A 14,085-nucleotide genomic window follows, 5' to 3' on the forward strand; every position below is an offset into this window, starting at 1 on the left:
GTTATCATTTATGTATCTTTTATTTATACCTTTTAAAGATTACAATTGTCTAATCAACAATAATACGCAATGCTCAATTATGGGTTCTGGTTAATTACACATTTACTGCAATAGTCATCATCATTTAAGCATAATAAGGAAGTATTTATGGGTGTCCAATGAAATCGTTGATCATACCGTAGCAATTATGTAGTTTCGGCTAAGATACTTAAAGCAATGGAATTACATATTATGCTTTTCAAACAGAAATGTTGTTCAATCGTTTTATTCATTAAAACAGAAACAAATGCAGGATTTATAAATCTATTTAAAAATACACCTTAAACTAAAACCAAAATATAAATAAACATTTGTAATTTTTAAGTATCTTTAAGTTTTTATCGTCTTACCTGTTTATTTGTGTAAATAAATGTTTTCAGACAGTCCCTGAATAAATCTAATAATGGCCCTATACAAATATACCCAACTCCTTTAATAAAAGCTGACTTAAACATGATGAGTATTACGACTAGTAGGTAATTAAGATTCTTAATTGACAGTTAAAATATAAATTAATTGTGTCTGACATCACATTCAAAGTTTTTGTATAGAGGATTACAGGAGTCATTATGGGAGCTCCGAGCAATTGCAAAAAGTGTACGGGTCAATCATTACATCAAGGAAATTGACATTGACACCTTCGGACATTTTAGATATCAACTTATTTGATGTTTGTCATGCTACTTCAGTCGACCTCAGTACTTTTTGTACCGAGACTAACTGAACTAGCAAGAGTAGCAAGACACGTTCGTACGAAAATACGATGGAAAACAATTATCCACTACATCTGTAAACGCCGAATACAAATAGTTGTTAAAATTTTCGGACTTTACCCAAAAGGCTTGGGTAATACTAGTTATACCAGGGTAAACTTGAGTTTAATTAAGCTTCTAGCATTACCCGTAACAGTAATACAATTTTATATACGAGTAACCATAAAAGGCAAAACAATTTTGTTACTTAGAAATGACCAATTTCCGTCGACTACCCATACTCGTCTGTCTCTACATCGATCGGAGGTACCTATATATTGGTAGAGCCTACTTCCTTAGTGGAAGAATAATAAAATTTTCCGTTTAGTGCAGCGATCGGCGGGGGGAGGGTCGTTAGCCACAGAACCGGTAGCGAATGCGCATCGTGCAGCTGCGCCTGCGCTGGTAAGGATGCGACACACTGCTCAAATAGGTATTACATATATTTTGTATGCAGTACTTTTTCTAACTGTCCAGGTAGGATACTGGAAATCTGAAGCAAAATATTTCATGTCATTAAACTTCTGGAGAAATTTAAATAAATCTGATAATAAATATTCACACATAAAAATCTCAGAAAAACTGTTTATTAGTGATGGAAGTAAAGAAAAGACGCGTACCACAAGGAAGTATTGGAAACGAAAACGTTATTTATTAAGCGGTTACTGAGTACCGTAAAATGGGGTGAGTAGGGTCAAAACTGACATTCGAACCTCGATAACATTTTATTTTTATTACATATGCAAACTGAATGGTGTATATAATAAGTGTTCCGGACGTTTGTATTTTAGTTTTTATTTTATTTTGGGTAGTTCCATTTCATAACTTTGACGACAAACAGGAAATCCCACCTCACCCCGTAGTCCCTCGTAATTGGGGTGAGATGGGATTTCATACAAAGGTGATTTTGGAAGATTGTTGGATCTATTTTTTTTAATATGAGTATTACTATAGCTCCATTCTAAATTGGAATACATTCTTTTTGTAGCAGTAGCCTTAAAATCCCATCTTACCCCCCTTTCATCCCTTCTCTCCCCATTCATAACACAACTCTCCCCGCGAACCCTACTCACCCCATTTTACGGTATAAGGGGTTCTGTCATAATGGTTGAATACTTTGAACCTGTGTGTCATAGATAATGGATGAATTGAATATTTGATGATTGGGCGACTCATAGACAGCTCATAGACAGTTCATAAGAAGTCAAGTATAGTAATGATTCATTATTGCAAATAAGGTCTGGGTTAATTATTATGTGAGGTCAGGTGCTGAGAAATGGTAGCTACGTAGGTATTACTGCACTCTTTGCTACCGATGTTCCCATGGTAACATGATATTTTACAGTAACTTACTTGCAGGATAACTTCAACTGATAATAAGTAATACAATGCTTCTGTTTCAGGAAATGACAAATAACTTAATATATGTACCTGACAAACAAGTTTATTTTTTATTAAATTATATTTGCCTATTTTAGGGCAGGTTAGGTAAGTTATGACGCAGTTTTATTCGTTTAAGTAGGTATGTATATCCATTCGCTGCAACCGTGTAGGTACATTAGTACCATATAACCTGTGACTCATTTCTATGGTGATGTAGCCGCTATTACAGTAACAATGGAAAGGAAATTAGCTTTTCCAGGTACGAGTACTTTACAGTAAATTTAATGTTATGTTTAGGCAAGCTATGCCCAGGTAGATATGTGGTATTTACGCCTTAATTAAAAATTGAACGAGGCAAGTATAAAATAACACAAATGTCATCTTAGAGAGACGATGGACGCGGCTTTACCAATCATCTTACTCGTGTTCAACTACTATAGAGCCACGCTGCGTACGCACCGCTAGTAGTCTAACAACTATGTTTATATAGCTATTATACGACCATACGCTAGCCTGTATTTATAGCTGTATTATTAACGTAGTGGTAACGTGGACCGAGCCCTTCTCTGTTGGCAAGCAGGCTGTACTATAGTAGCTACGTTTATTTACGTCAAGAGTAGAAAATAAGAAGTTATACATGAATATGCACGTTTCTTGTAAAAAGGTACATAAACTATTTTTTTCTTCAGTTTTGTGCATATTCTCAGAATATTAGATAATTATACATAGGCCTACTCAACCACAGTTCTAATAAAATTAACTTAGACGTTAACGCTTAACTTCAATACCTACAACAAAATGCAGCCGTGTCAATATTTTCATATAAATTTGACATTTACGATAACATAGCCACACTTTGTCATTGCCAATGCCATGCTATAAATTACCTTGGTCCGACTCTATAAAAAAAACCCTTTTCTGACCCTTTTCATTTGCTTTGTACCAAAAAATGGTACAACCAAGTGCCAACTTAATCATTTTAGTAAGTATTCCGTACAAAACTTTATTCACAGAACACTTAATACAACACTTGCATAAAATTCTAACTAGGTTTACATAATAATATTATTTTGCAAACTAAATCTGAATTCAAGATTCAAGATTAGAAATACGACAGTTGCCTATAGACTGAAAATTGTTAGTTTCACTTACAAGTCAAATGTTTATGCTCAGATTACTGAATAAAAGCCGTAAATGGTGGATTTAGCATGAATTATGTTAAGTCCGCATCAAAACGCAGGCGTAGTGCGAAACGACCGTGCGGTTCTAATTTTAAACAATGTGCGAGGGAGATAGAAAGTGACCCCGCGCCCAGTGACAGAAGCATAAATACACTAGAAAACATTGAATTCGGGCCCGGTTCGGGAGGCCCAAACACGGAGTCCTCCCAGCCGCAGCCATGACCTCCAGCCAAATTCCCAGGAATGCTGAAGCGAACAGATCAAAAAAAAATATTAATTCGGGCCTTGAATTGGGGCATAATATGGCTTAGATATTTTCTTAATAACATTCAATTTGAAGTTATAGTTTAAGACCTAACGTTAAAGTTCCTCGTTTTTATCACTGACACACTGACTCACAGCATCATAATTCTAAGATACGTCTAGCAGACCTACAAGCTCAATTTTTTTTAATATTTAGTTTTTAGTTTTTACCTTATCAAGCCATATAAAAACCTAGATTTAGACCAAGATAAGTCTGCAACGATTTTGATAGCACACGCAGTGAACATTTACACTGCGTGTGCTATCAAAATTTATAGGTAGGTACGTCAAAATTTCATAGAAGGTTGACGTTTAAAATAACGCGCTGTTATGTACAAGTAGTACCCACCGGAAAAAAAAACGGTTCGAAAAGAGATGAGATACCACACAAAACATAATGTTGTAAAAAGATGCAAGTCTCGCAGCGCAGTTTTTTACTACTTTGAGATGTAGGTAATGTTAAACCAAGTCGGTTATTTTTATTAGTACCAAGGGGTGTTAAAATAAAACCGTATCAATATTACATATCTCTATAACTTATTATGACTTGGCAATCACACGGCTACATAATGAGAATGATATAAGGATAATCGTTAACTGTCAAATAAATCAGCACGAGGTATAAATAGTATGTATATCCAAGCCATCTCCAGCACACATAGTTCCCGGTGCAAACAGACTCGTCTTGCGCTCGCGCACCTCCCCTCCCGCCATCCTCCCCCTCCCCCCTACGCTACCCGCGTGCGTAAACGTGACCCCGACGATGAACTCTAACTACGTTGTTTTTTTTTCTTACCGGTTCGGATTTTGTGTCTGGTTTGGACTATCAAAGGTCTCAAGTTTCTCTAGTGAATAATCAACGGTGTATAGCGTGAAGTGAAGGTATATAGGCACAGGCTTTTTTGAAAGCTCGTTAATTCCAGGGTAGGTTTGCATTTTTGCTGTACATACTTACTCATAATCCTTTCAATTAAACTTTGCAATTTGTATAGAACTAAAACCTGGATTTTTAAACAAGATAGCTAGTTATAAAGTTACAGAAATTTGAACCAAATCTTCAAGACTTCAACCGCTAATTAATTTGGGACTTATGGATTATCTTCCGTTTTTTAAATGTTAGGTGCGGATTAACGATAATCACAAATATCGTTAAAACTTATCTGATTTGCGGTTTAGATACCAGTTTTATTGCGACCTATTTTTAAGGTTTTTTTATTTTTTAGGTTCGTAGGTACCGGCCAATAACATATCACCTCTGTTTTGACGGTAGAACGTTTTTATATATTTGTAAGTGATTTCCACCTCACTACTTTAGAATCTTTAGATAGTCCTTTAGTCCTCCTTATGCAAGCGATGATAAAAATTGGTGTCATGTAATGTTTTTTTCATAGAGTTTTTAGGGTTCCGTAGCCAAATGGCAAAAAACGGAACCCTTATAGATTCGTCATGTCTGTCTGTCTGTCTGTCTGTCCGTCTGTCTGTCCGTCTGTATGTCACAGCCAGTTTTCTCCGAAACTATACGAACACTGTTGAAACTTGGTAAGTAGATGTATTCTGTGAACCGCATTAAGATTTTCACACAAAAATTAAAAAAAAAAAGAATAAATTTTTGGGGTTCCCCATACTTCGAACTGAAACTCAAAAAAATTTTTTTCATCAAACCCATACGTGTGGGGTATCTATGGATAGGTCTTCAAAAATGATATTGAGGTTTCTAATATCATTTTTTTCTAAACTGAATAGTTTGCGCGAGAGACACTTCCAAAGTGGTAAAATGTGTCCCCCCCCCCCCTGTAACTTCTAAAATAAGAGAATGATAAAACTAAAAAAAATATATGATGTACATTACCATGTAAACTTCCACCGAAAATTGGTTTGAACGAGATCTAGTAAGTAGTTTTTTTTTAATACGTCATAAATCGCCTAAATACGGAACCCTTCATGGGCGAGTCCGACTCGCACTTGGCCGCTTTTTTAAATATGTATGTATAGTCGTATAGCCTGCTTCATTTTTTATTAGAGCTTTTTTAGGGTTCCGTACCCAAAGGGTAAAAACGGGATCCTATTACTAAGACTTCGCTGTCCGTCCGTCCGTCCGTCCGTCCGTCCGTCTGTCACCAGGCTGTATCTCACGAACCGTGATAGCTAGACAGTTGAAATTTTCACAGATGATGTATTTCTGTTGCCGCTATAACAACAAATACTAAAAACAGAATAAAATAAAGATTTAAGTGGGGCTCCCATACAACAAACGTGATTTTTGACCGAAGTTAAGCAACGTCGGGCGGGGTCAGTACTTGGATGGGTGACGTTTTTTGCTTGTTTTGCTCTATTTTTTGTTGATGGTGCGGAACCCTCCGTGCGCGAGTCCGACTCGCACTTGGCCGGTTTTTAGTAATATGCTGAAGTCTCCTATTGTAATTCACAGTGTTTCATTGTAGTATTCGTCATATACAGGGTGGATTTTCTTTTTGGGTCAGCGAGGGCAGCTACGAGAAAACGGTCTAAGAAGACCTTCCCTCGATTTCAAATTAATGAAGATTGGCTTTTACAGATTTTGGAAAAAACATACAGGATGCGAGAAAAAGGTCATTTTTGACAAACTTTTTTTTTGATGCCAATCGATCCCATTCCTATTAAGGATCAAAAGCTTGTATGGAACCAAAAAAAATTTTCCGGCTAGAAAAGCCACAAATCGAGGAAAACTTTTCCCATACAATTTGTATGAAAATGAAAACTTTTATTTTTCACATGCTGTTTTTGTATGCCAATCGATTCCATTCCTATCCAGTATCAATAGTTTCCTAGGGGTCAACTTACGGTAATGTACTAAAAAGCCGCAAATTAATAAAAACTTCTTCCATACATTTACTATGGGGAAAATGTGAAATGTTATTCTCAATTTTCTATCTCACCCATCAGTCCTACAGCAATGTCTTCATACAGTATTATGGTCCTTAAATGTAACAGGACTGATTGGCCAGATAGAAAAATGTGAATTAAATTTCATGTTTTCTCCATAGTAAATGTATGTAAAAAGTTTTCTTTAATTTGTGGCTTTTTAGTACATTACCGTAAGTTGACTCCAAAGAAACTATTGATACTGGATAGGAATGGAATCGAATGGCATACAAAAATAGCATGTGAAAATAAAAGTTTTCATTTTCATACAAATTGTATGGGAAAAGTTTTCCTCGATTTGTGGCTTTTCTAGCCGGAAATTTATTTTTGGTTCCATACAAGCTTTTGATCCTTAATAGGAATGGGATCGATTGGCATCAAAAAAAAGTTTGTCAAAAATGACATTTTTCTCGCATCCTGTATGTTTTTTCCAAACTCTGTAAAAGCCAATCTTCATTAATTTGAAATCGAGGGAAGGTCTTCTTAGACCGTTTTCTCGTAGCAGCACGGGATCTGGTAGCTGCCCTCACTGACCCAAAAAGAACATCCACCCTGTAAAACTATTTGTATAAAATTACCAGTTAAATATGCAATCTACTATCCACTATACTTATTTATTTATAAAACCATGCAAACCAAAGGGCGTATCTTCGCGGTACTTATAGCTACTTAGTTACGTCGTTTTAATAAGAAGATAAGTTTTTTGAAAAAAAAAAATATACCTTTCAACCTGATCGGTTGTATAATTTTCGTGGAAAGTAATTAGGCTTTATTTTCTGTTTTTTTTTTCTTCTTCTCAAATTTATAAGAGATATTATTTTAATGGTATTGACTTTGGAATCTATTATTACCAAAAGTATTCACTACTTAAATAAAATAAAAAATGCTATTAGCAATCTTCATTATAATAGGTAACAATTATTATTTTTAAAATCCTTTCGAATGATGTACCACGTAGAATATGCTTGTTGTTTTTACTTTTAGTTAAATATATGGAGTGCCATCCTAAAAATATGTTTTTATATATGTATTTCACCTTATAAACTAAGTAGCGGCTCAAAAAATACATCGGCGTTCTAAACTTCATTAAAATAAATAATATTATTCTAGTTTCCGAGTAAAATGGCTGTGACATACGGCAGACAGACGGACGAACGGATGTATGGACGGACATGACGAAACTAAAAGGGATCCGATTTTGCCATTTCGACTACGGAACGCTAAAACAGTATTTTATTTCAATGCAAGCCTCATTTTAATGTACCTAGATCTAATGTCAAAATAAACAGTTAGAGTGACAGTTTGTGTCAATGAAAGTCAATGTAACATAAAATCAGTATGGTTTGAAATTCCAACATTATTTATTTATTAAAATTCAGGACATTTGCATCCACGATGTGTCTAGTCGCATTCACAACCGTCAAATGAGATCTGTAACAAAACAACTATGTTAAATTATGTTTACGTTTAGTAGAGAATTGAAATGATAATAGGTTAGGAGTATTTCGGTTATATTATCTCTTAAATTTCTACAGCATTATACAGTTGAAATTTAATTCAAGAAAGTATCGAAACGGTAAGTTTTTGTGAGTATAGCTCTCTAACTTGTATCTAATCTAAGTTTATGCGTATGTATCAAAAGTTTACCTGTTAACGATTTTAGACCCAAAATGTAAAATTGATAGATTTAGAGCCACTTGCACCATTCCACTAACCCGGGGTTTACGGGTTAACCCTGGAGTTATAATGGTTACCAGTACAATTTGATACTAGGTTAACGGTTTAACCGCTTAACCCCGGGTTAGTGGGATGGTGCAAGTGGTCCTTAGTCGTTGAAATTTTACACCTTTTTTTACGTAATATCTAAATAACAAGTATTGGTTTCTATTAGCACGTCTTCTCATCTTGCCTTTTAATAATGAGGTCCCGAGTGTGCGTCACCGGCAATATATGACGATAAGGGGCAGTTTTTAAAAATTAATCAAAAAATTATAGTGGTACCTAAATTATACAAAATTGAATGTATAAGAACAGTTTCAGAAAATGTTGTAGATTGTTTAAGTATCAAAATTACGTTGAAATTAAGTCGATTTTCACGAAAAATTGTCACTTGTTTTGAAGTAATTTCTGGTGAAAATTGATTTCGTCTAACTTTCATTTACTCTTGTTCAATATAATATAACAAAAATGTAGTCTATTAAAGGTTGAGTACAGGATATGTATAATTCAAAATTACCATTTTTAGCAGTCCAAACTTTACGAAATTTACAAATAAGATCGACAAAATCGCGTTTACCTAAATGTCCATCAGAAAAAAAACATTACTAATTTAGTGAGATTTAAAAAAAATGATCTGTAAAAGTGCAAATAAGAAGACGTGCTAATAGATACCAGTACTTGTTATTTCTATTACGTAACAAAAGGTGTACAATTTCATAGATTAAATCTACCAATTTTACACTTTTTGTGATTAAAATCGATACCGGCCTCTTAACCAGCTGTATGGCTATCACGAGTTTAGTGCGTGCGTTACCTAATACGACTTTATCAATGAATTCATTCATAATTTCTCCATGCAATTTCGCAGCTCACTGTACATACCAAGAAAGTGCCATTAAAATGTAACCATCATAAATATAAAGTGTTAATACTTTCCCATGTTTTTTATGGAGGAAATATATTTCGGACTTATTAAAATTTTACTTTACACATATAGGATACTCTTGTGACGCACTTTGTTAATATAATATGCTTTAGTTGTGAAATTACACTTAATACCATATTTCAGGAAATACAATGGAACAAATATTTATGATTGAAGTATTTGTCAAGAAAATAATACTAAAAATAGAACCGCCAGTTAAAGATGAGTACGAACTACGCATGGAGGAAGAGGAGAGAAAAAGAGAGGCAGAAGCTGCGGCGCTAGCTGCGGCACTATTAGCTGAAAAGATGAAAGGAAAGAAACCGAAACCTCCTAAAAAACCTAAAAAAGGCAAAAAAGGCAAAGTACCACCTCCACCATCAGAAGAAGAATTAAAATACATGCAAACGTGTACAATGCAAATGAATTGCTTACCTCTGTTTGATTTCTATGTAGCACATGATAACTTTGTAGCCCCGCCGCCACCTCCACCTCCTGCTAAGGGAAAGAAAGGAAAAGGTAAAGGTAAAAAAGGTAAAGGTAAAAAGGGAAAACCTGGCTTTGTAAAACCACCATTACCATCCGAGCCATTACCTCAGCCTCCTTATTTTGGAGTCGGGAATACAGTGATATTTATATCAAGGCCGTCGAAATTACATGAAATAATGGAAAAGACGCCGATATACGCCACGGTCTGGAACAGGGATGAAACTTTTAATTGCATAGGTTTCGTGAAAGTCCCATGGCATGAGTCGTTCTTACAATGCCTTGATCGATCTGCTGAACTAAATCCGGTAAACATGGACCAAACAGAGTACAGAGACACTAGACAACCAGAAATGATTACAAATACTGTTGAAATGGTCAGGCCACTACAATGTGAAGAGGACTTGAAGCACTCTGGCGAAATTGAGCTTTTCATTAGATTAAGTTGTTTAGGCAACAGAGTGCTTAGTCACTTCGTCGCTTTACCTGAAATGGAGAGGATTCCAGGTCGAAAGTACCTCATTGATGATTTGAAACTGAAGGATCTTGAAGTAGTCAGGCATTGGGAAGGGACTACCATAGATGAAGCTCCTCCTGTGGCCTTTTTCTATAGTGCTCCAGATATTACAAGAGAACCTATCAGACCCGTGGAGGAACCAAGAGTGTACGAAGAATTTGTGGCTCCTTACACTGCAAGCGAACTGGCAATTTTAGCCATGGGCTTTCCTAAAGGACCTTGTGGAGGTACAAATTGTCCAAAGCGTATGGATTATAGAGGATCTCAGCATCAGTTTATACAGGGTGAAACTGTTAAGGGTAAATATCACCATGGGCAATTTGTAAATAAAAGAGATATTCACGGTCCATGTGGAAGATTGGACTGTCCATTAGCTAAAAAAATTCGGCAATATTTGTGCACAGAAGGCAGTTACAAACCGTGTAAGAAGCCGTGCTGCAAGGATTATTATTAGAAACTTTGGATATTGTTATTTGGGCAAGAAATGCTTTACGTAAGTGTCATATATGATTAAAAATTAGCAATGATTTTTTTAAATTATAAATGCATTAACAAAAGTGGTACATCAAATAAAGTATAATTTTGTTGTTCAGGAATATATTTCTTATTATTGTTACTTTACTCATCAGACGCATTGTTCTTCGACTATTATCCTGAAGGACTACGCCGTTCGAGTTCGTTCGTTTTATTCCTACAGAAGCTGGGAGGATGTATTTACATGTAAGTACCTAATTCAATTCTTGTATCACTTCCGTCTTGTAATTAGGTTTGCCTTAACCGTTACAGGATACGATGACCCATTGTTTCAAATACTTGATTACTGATTACACTTTATCCATGCGACCCTAATTTAAATGAAGATTTATAACAACTTTCTCTTTTTTCTTGATCTGTCTTAATGAATCACACGAGTGAATTTTTCGAGATCATTGGCATATACGTCTGTAGAAGACATAACCGATATTTTTTTCTGAACGGAAAGTCTTAAGTAAATATCAAATACCTATAGAGACTCAGTCAATTTACATTCAAAAATATCAAAACTATTTTTATACAAAGCTATAATGCCAAAGTCACCAGTATTTCCAAAAGCTTTCGATTCATCATCGCCGGAAAGTCACATCATTAGTTCACCTGCAAGACTGTACATAAATAATAGTGATCTTTAGTACTATAGGTATATCAAAGAACTAATCACGAAACCATTAGGCACGTAGTATTTTTCCTAGGGCATGGTGCATCATAAGTTTCGCATTAGCTTAGCTCGGGGGCGGGGCGTTCAGTCCGAGCAGAATTAATGGGTAAATAAACGGTATGAACCATTACAGGTAACGTTCATTGTGACGAGTTTTAACGCAAACCGTATAGAGCGATTATATACATTTTAACTGGTAACATTTTATCTTGCTTGGTACAAAACTTAGGGTGAATAAAAAAAATGCATAACCATGCGTCATCGTTGATATGCATACTAGGTACTACAATTAAATAAAATAATCAATTAATATTGATAGAGTCTGTGCGGAAAGAGTAGAGTCGTGGAATGCATGGGGCCCAATACATTCCACGACTCTTCTCTTTCCGAACAGACTATACTGGCGTACGACGTGACAGCATTAATTGTCATAAAACTTTCACGGCTGTATTTGTCTCATTTAGTAACTCGGTGTTAAAATGTAACGTTATCTTTATCACATTAATGCATCTAGATCAGGTACAGTGAACGGTAATTAGTTAGGTAGCTTTCTGTAAAAGACTTCCAAATGAACTAAAATAACTATAATATAATAAAAATGCTAACAATGACTAAATACAATGACTGACCAATGACTTTACTGATATTAAGTCCGCTTTTTTCATTCGTGCTATTTTAACTGTCATAATTATGTCGAAAAGCGAAAACCAACAATTAGGTACAAGTGAAACGCATCCTTTATCGTATCTCCACGCAGACAATGGACGGATTAAAAAGCCATAACACTTTTGTGAAAATCCTAATTACTACACTTAGTGTGGTCACCGAGCGTGGCAGATTCGAATGTCAAATTCGAGTTCATTGCAAAAACAAGGTTAAGTGTGACTTTGGGGCACGTGAACTGGGTTTTCTTGTTTTTCAAGCTTTTATTTAATTCCACTAAAACTCAGGAAATGGCTATTACTCGTACTAAAATTCCATTTTTTTTACTTTACGTATATGTATTATATTATTATAAAGAGCCCACTGTGTCCCACTGCTGGGCAAAGGCCTCCCCCCTCATCCTCCACTCGTCTCTATTTAGTGCAATATCTGGCCAGCCTCTCAAGAAGGAGTCCAAGTTATCCCGCCATCGCCGACGAGGCCTGCCGGCTCCCCGGTTAGACTCGTGGGGCTCCCACTCTGTGGTTAACTTGGCCCACAAGTCGTCCGGCATTCGGCAGACATGACCAGCCCAGTCCCATTTTAACGTATATGTATTAAAGTAGTATAAATTAGTTAATAATCTTAGCTCTTATTTGTATGTGTTATGTGTTTGGATATAATTTCCATAGTTGTAATTAAGTACATTATAGGGATTTGCATTTATCATTTAATTTGCTACATACATACATCACTGGCTCAGAGACCCAAAGAGGATCTTGGCCTCTGACACAAGAGAGCGCCACTCTACCCTATTCTGTGCCACTTCGCGCCAGTTGGGTATTCCAAGGGCGGACAGGTCTTTTTGGGTTTCGTCACTCCAGCGGTATCTGGGACGTCCATGGGTGGGAGATTTAATTTGCTAAGAAGTTTATTATCCTGCCCGTGTCCACTAATTTATTTATTCAACAGGAATAAGTACATAGTTAGTTGGCAACGTAATTTATTGGATGTGTTTGCTGTAAACGATATACAGCTAAATAATACAAGAGGGGCTTGTCTCAGTTTTTTACATATTATATGTACCTACCTATATTGCTTAGCTAATTATTTTATTTTTAAATTAATGGCATTATGTATTTTTCCTTTAATATAAAATTTGGAATATAGCTTGTAATTTTTCTTTTATTATGTATTGTGTTCCAAGTGGTTTTAGTCACTTACTTCAAACCCTTAAAACTGTTTATCGCCTTTTAATTTGCTTCCGGACAAACCGAAAACAACTGACTGACACCTTAAACTCAAGTACTAAGGTTCAAAATCAATTAACTAGTAACTTTTTTAAATAAAATGGAGCTCTGCATGTTAATGTGTTAAGTACTACATGGTCATATAGGCCAAGGGTGTGAATTTAATTCCACTAATCCAAAATGATGATATTTTCCAAGAATTACGTTTTCTCTTGAAACAAACGGTACCTGTTCAGGACGCACAGATACTCGTAATCTTATGAATGATATCAATTCGTAGTATTATCTGAAAATGTTATACTGAGTATCACAGTATTGAGAAGTATTCTGAACCAAATTGTAAACGTTTTTGTTTCTTTGCAAAACAATATTTTAATATACTTGGTCAAGCAGATCTTGTCAGTAGAAAAAGGCGGCAAATTTGAATAATGTAGGCGCGAAGGGATATCGTCCTATAGAAAATTTGAATTTCGCGCCTTTTTCTACTGACAAGATTTGCTTGACTATCTATAATTGCTTTATCATTTCACCTAAGATTTATTTGCAGTAGGTACTTAAACCAGATAATAATATTTAGAGATAGCTCATTATTTTTAACTGTTTAGGTACATTCACGCTCCGTGATTGTTAAGCCATTTATGGTTCTACCTAAATTAGACATTCTATAGCATAAGTATTGAACAACCAATTTAGCTAGGATCCTAAATAGCTCAGCAATCACGAAGCGTGACCGTACACGGTGCTTTAATACTACGGCGTGAAACCTTGCCTACGCTTTGAATTAGGTTGTTA

At 35.5% G+C, this 14,085-nt stretch overlaps 2 protein-coding genes across 2 annotated transcripts in view; both read left to right on the forward strand.

Moving 5' to 3' along the window:
- Positions 1-8,052: 8,052 nt before the first annotated feature.
- On the forward strand, positions 8,053-10,745 carry LOC134648386 (uncharacterized). The gene is made up of 2 exons (XM_063502918.1): positions 8,053-8,135; positions 9,348-10,745. The coding sequence occupies exon 2, from the start codon at positions 9,356-9,358 to the stop codon at positions 10,658-10,660; it is 1,305 nt and encodes a 434-aa protein (XP_063358988.1). The 5' UTR covers positions 8,053-8,135; positions 9,348-9,355; the 3' UTR covers positions 10,661-10,745.
- Positions 10,567-14,085, forward strand: part of LOC134648637 (MICOS complex subunit Mic10-like) — an 80,772-nt gene continuing 77,253 nt past the window's right edge. The window contains exons 1-2 of the mRNA XM_063503129.1: positions 10,567-10,699; positions 10,836-10,926. Of these exons, the coding sequence (XP_063359199.1) occupies positions 10,691-10,699; positions 10,836-10,926 (100 nt within the window). The 5' untranslated portion in view covers positions 10,567-10,690. The remainder of the gene's footprint in view (positions 10,700-10,835; positions 10,927-14,085) is intronic.

This window comes from Cydia amplana, chromosome 1 (assembly GCF_948474715.1).
Source record: "Cydia amplana chromosome 1, ilCydAmpl1.1, whole genome shotgun sequence".
Classification (NCBI taxonomy): domain Eukaryota; kingdom Metazoa; phylum Arthropoda; class Insecta; order Lepidoptera; family Tortricidae; genus Cydia; species Cydia amplana.

Excerpts from the sequence above, each read along its gene's own strand:
- LOC134648386 (XM_063502918.1), top strand. The coding sequence starts at position 9,356 with ATGGAACAAATATTTATGATTGAAGTATTTGTCAAGAAAATAATACTA.